Genomic DNA, 5,333 nt, shown 5'->3' with positions numbered 1-5,333 from the left:
GCTCCTGGCCCCTCCCTCCTGTTGAGTGCCCCTACAGCAAGCAGTTTGCTATGGGGGCAACTGAGCCAAGCTGCAGCTCCGTGTATCCGTGTGCTGCACACAGAAGGTTTTTTATCTTACTGCATTGAATGCATTAAGATAAAAAACCTTCTGCCTTTACAACCCCTTTAACATGCACTGTTTGTTCCAAACAAATGGACATGAGTGCGATAAGGAGATGTTTGAGAGCTCATGGAGGACATTACCTAGAATAGTGCCCCATTGTTGGTGTCAGTGGAAGGAATAGTGCCCTGTTGGTGTCAGTGGAAGGAATAGTGCCCTGTTGGTGTCAGTGGAAGGAATTGTGCCCTGTTGTTGGTGTCAGTGAAATGAATAGTGGCCCATTGTTAGTCTCAGTGGAAGGAATAGTGCCCTGTTTGTGTCAGTGAAAGGAATAGTGCCCCATGGTTGGTGTCAGTGGCAGGAATTATGACCCATTGTTGATACCAGTGGCAGGAATAATGCCAAAGGTCATATAAGGCAAGCAAAGGGAAGAAAATGGCCCCAGGGCTGCAGTTTGGAGACCACTGAGTTAAGACAATTTATCCTCTGTACAAGAAAAATAAAACTCCAACACAACAGTCTACAAAAAAAATAGTAAATTTATTCCAGTAAAAAAAATGTGTAGATTTACAAAATAAGTACAAAATGTCATGCTATAATTAAAATAATTAAACCTGTCTTCTGTTTGGGGGGTAACCAAAGTCACATTGCACTAGAAATTCAATTGCATTAATGTCCAGTCGGTTAGTCTTTTAAAGTAAAGTCCAGAAATTATAAGTGCTTCATACTCCACAATAATTGTAGTACCAGCTGTTATCGGCTTCTTTAGTTAAAGATGGCAATGTGTTAATGTTATCAATTCCAGTGTAGTCTTCTGTGTCATTCCTGAAATCAAACATGAAGTATTGATCAAATTCATTCTTATCTATATCATTTACAATTTGGCTGGGACTGATGTCATCTGCTCTGGTCAGCTGCTGTGGTGGAGGGGAGATGTTCTCTGGAGGTGCCACTTGATGATGACTGCTGGAGGAGGGCATATAGGATTGACCATAATACATCTGTGGGGAGGTCTGCTCTGGAACGTTCTGTGGCATTTGCCCCACATGAGGCATCTGTTTACAGTAGAAGGAGCTGGTGGGTTTTTGCTGGTAGAAGGAGTATGAGCCATTGTAGGAGTAGGGCGCCATATCATTTTCCACTTGGGTGGGTGAAGAAGAATAATGCAAAGGTGCAGCCTGTGGCATCTGGGATGATGGGTAATTGTATCCTTTGTAAAAGTGTCCCATGGAGAGTTGTCCTGTATATTGGTTGTTCTCAGATGCCTGAGGGCGTTGATGATCAGCATAGCCTCCAGAATTATTGTCCATTGCCATCATTCCATGATTGTTGAGTCCTGAAGAGCGCACAAGCTCTGTAATGGGATAGAGGTTCTCATCTACCCTCTTCATCTTCTTCATCTGCTTCTTCCTCTTTGGTCTGTACTTGTATTCCGGGTGGTCCTGCATGTGCTGTACCCTCAGTCTCTCTGCTTGTTCCACAAATGGACGCTTCTCAGCCAGAGGCAGAGACTTCCAGGATTTCCCTATAAAACAGAAAAGGGCAAACATATTAGCAAACACATAAACAGCAATGACACATACACCAGCTCAAGGATGAGTATCATGCCCACAGGCTCAATATAAGGTGCTAACCCACCAGGATTCCCATGGTTGTGTTAGCTATTCACTGACACACAATCTTGTGAATGGTCACTCTTTATTGGCTAACTTAAATATAAGTTTGGATTTAGAGTGATCCCATTTATACAACACTCTTGGAAATTTTTAATTATTAAATATGCAAGCTTCTGGAACTTCTTAAGTTCCATCCAAAGATATTAAACAGTTTCTCATTTTTAAAGGACTGATGGTTATCTTTAGTTGAATCCAACAAGGATTCAATGTGAAAATGACAGTCATGTGGCTAAAAACAAAGATTTAAATAAAATAAAGATCGTGATAAAGCTTTGTGAAGTATGTCCCATAGACAGAAACCATCTACTAAGTGATTGACAGGAGTTCCCAGGGTGGCGGAAATAGTGTGCAAATCCTAATAGATATTCATGGAGTATTACAATTTGATGCTATATCTACAAGTATCCTAAAATATCTATCAAGTCCTAATAGATACTGATGGAGTATTATAATTTGATGCTATATCTACGATGTGTATCCTAAAATACCTATCAAATCCCAAATAGATACTGATGGAGTATAATAAGTTAATGCTATGTCTACGATATGTATCCTAAAATATCTATCAAATCCCAATAGATACCGATGGAGTATTATAAGTTGATGCTATGTCTACGGTGTGTATCCTAAAATACCTATCAAATACCGATGGAGTATTATAATGTGATGCTGTATCTACGGTGTGTATCCTAACATATCTATCAAATCCCAATAGATACTGATGGAGTATTATAATTTGATGCTATATCTACGATATGTATCCTAAAATACCTATCAAATCCCAATAGATACTGATGGAGTATTACAATTTGATGCTATATCTACGATATGTATCGTAAAATACCTATCAAATCCCAATAGATACTGATGGAGTATTACAATTTGATGCTATATCTACGATATGTATCGTAAAATACCTATCAAATCCCAATAGATACTGATGGAGTATTATACGTTGATGTTATATCTACAACATTTATCACCCTACCAAATCCTAATAGATATGTATGGAATGTGATTCTATATCTGAGACATTTGTTGCATCCTAAAATATCTAATGGTTCCAAAAAGACATTTATGGAATATTATCTTAACTCCAATGCTATATCTACCAAATCCTATAAGATATAAGTTATACGATAGTACTAAAACAAATCCTAAATAAATCATTATATCACAATTCATTGTATATAAAGTAAATGGCATCGCCAATCACAGTAGTGTACCCTTCACCAGCGCTTTCATGTGTGAGTAGCAATAATAATTCGTGTATGATTAGCGATTATAATTGATCCATTTATGATAAGCAATAATTAATTCATGTACGATTAGCAATAATAATTTATCAATTTACGATAAGCAATAATGTATGATTATCAGTAAAGATTGATCCATTTATGATAATCTATAATAAAACCCCTGTGTGAGTGTAGACGTGAGAATGAAGTGTAGATGGGGAAGTCTTACCGAGCATTTTGCTGAGTTCGGCATTGTGTAGGTCCGGGTTCTGTTGGGCCAGTCTCTTTCGTTCATCTTTCGCCCACACCATGAAGGCATTCATCGGACGTCGGATCCGAGCCTCGGCTTTGCCCCTGGTGCCGCTGCTGGCAGTCCCCGGCTCACACCTGACTTTGGCTTCCATGGTGTCAGTCCACTGGCACTGGCCCAGGCCGGGCATCATGATTGGCAGCACGGAGCTCTTCCCCTGGATCTGCTCGTCACTGTCGTAGCCACAATCAGGGCTGCTCATGTCTGGAGAGGAGGATCGCTGTGTGAGTGAGGCTCGCTCTGCTGGGACTCCTGTCTACTCCGAGGACACCCCCTGCCGGCTATAATCGCGCTGCCGGCCAATCAGCACGCGGGGGGGCGGGACTGCCTGGGAAAGGTGTGAAGGGCGTGGTTAGGTGACACTTGCCCAGGTAGCCCACCTCTGGGGATTAGTGTATTCATGTAAATGACAGTACTGGGCAAAGGCAAATCCCTCACCCCCCCCCCCTTCCCTCATTTCATTTTATGACCTCTAAACTAAAAAAAAAAAAAAAAAAAAAAAAATCTCATTGCTCAAACACAAACTAATACATTACACTGGCAGCCTTGTCATGTCACTGTCTGCTTCATGGGATTTATTTCTTGCTCCTTAGCAGATTCCGGTTTTCTGTTTGTAACAATTTGGAGAATTCTACATACAGTACAAGGTTATTATTTGTATTCATATTTATCATTCAGCCTCTAAACTGCACAGTCTTCTATCACTAGACTACTCACAGTACAAGTGATTGATGGAAGATTGGAGCCATGTTTATTACTAGAAATGTCATTTATCTGTCCTGTTCATCTGATTGGCAGTACATTGGCTGCAAAGTCCATAGACTGCGACAGTAATCTGTCCTGGAAAAGTTCTGCTAAAAAGAAAATCAGAACAGTTTTTATTACCTTAATGGACTGTGCCTTGTTTTTGGGAAACACTGTCTTGCACATTGCATATATTTTTGATAACTACGTGTTTGACATGTGTCCAGCATTGATCTTATTGACCTTATCATTAGCTTTCAGCAAACTTATAATAGAAATGTCATAATTGTGTTTTATAATAATAATAATAATATATACGTAATATAACTGAATAAGGCTATGATGTGTAGGGTTGTGCTCTCCAAGTGTATCCCCTTGTTAAAGTTGTTAAATAAAATTAATTATATTTAAAAAAAACAAAAAAAACAAATAGTTTTCATTAAAATGTCTTTAATCATTGTTTAATGTTCATATAGGACATATATGAAGATGGCTTTCTGTATTTAATAGCGTTCAGCTCATAACAATTATTTTATCCCCACAGATTTTTCCTAAGTGAATAATAAGATAATAACAATATAGACAATAGATAGATAGATAGATAGATAGATAGATAGATAGATAGATAGATAGATAGATAGATTCGTATTAACAACAATAGTTAAAAGTAGCAATATATATATATATATATATATATATATATATATATATTACAAATACACTAAATACCCTACTATTACAACAACTACTAGTACTAATCTTAAAAAAAGTAGATACAAGTAGTTATATATGGATAGATAGATAGATAGATAGATAGATAGATAGATAGATAGATAGATAGATAGATAGATAGATAGATAGATAGATAGATAGAAAGATAGGTAGATAGGTAGATAGATGGATGGACTAATTCGTATCAACAACAATAGTTAAAAGTATATATATATATATATATATATATATATATATATATATATATATATATATATATATATATATAGTATATATAAATAAATATATATATATATATATAAATATATATATATATATATAATAACAATTACAAATACCCTACTATTACAACGATTACTCGTACTAATCTTAGTAGTCTTAGTATAGGAAGCGTGGAAGTAAATCTATAGGAGTATAACAGAAACAAAGGATCAGTATAATAGAATATGCTACTATTACAACTGCTACTACTATATTACTACTGATTAATAATAACAATAATTATTATGGTAATAATGCTATTAGTAGCAG

The 5,333-nt window shown here is 36.8% G+C and overlaps 1 protein-coding gene across 1 annotated transcript; it reads right to left on the bottom strand.

Annotated features, from left to right (window-relative positions):
- Positions 1 to 658: 658 nt before the first annotated feature.
- On the bottom strand, positions 659 to 3,566 carry LOC143998349 (transcription factor Sox-17-alpha-like). The gene is made up of 2 exons (XM_077493956.1): positions 3,246 to 3,566; positions 659 to 1,627 (listed from the first exon to the last, which is right to left on the bottom strand). The coding sequence occupies exons 1-2, from the start codon at positions 3,526 to 3,528 to the stop codon at positions 825 to 827; spliced, it is 1,086 nt and encodes a 361-aa protein (XP_077350082.1). The 5' UTR covers positions 3,529 to 3,566; the 3' UTR covers positions 659 to 824.
- Between the last annotated feature and the right edge of the window lie 1,767 nt (positions 3,567 to 5,333).

The sequence above is a fragment of the Lithobates pipiens genome, unplaced genomic scaffold (genome assembly GCF_037356315.1).
Source record: "Lithobates pipiens isolate NorthernLeopardFrog02 unplaced genomic scaffold, aLitPip1_a1.2 Scaffold_19, whole genome shotgun sequence".
Taxonomy (NCBI): Eukaryota; Metazoa; Chordata; class Amphibia; order Anura; family Ranidae; genus Lithobates; species Lithobates pipiens.
This window is presented reverse-complemented; position numbering and strand designations above follow the sequence as displayed.

Bases quoted from the DNA above. Each gene is read 5' to 3' on its own strand.
- LOC143998349 (XM_077493956.1), bottom strand. From the start codon at position 3,528: ATGAGCAGCCCTGATTGTGGCTACGACAGTGACGAGCAGATCCAGGGG. The intron at 1,628-3,245 runs GTAAGACTTCCC...TCTGTTTTATAG, and splicing joins CGAACTCAGCAAAATGCTCG to GGAAATCCTGGAAGTCTCTG.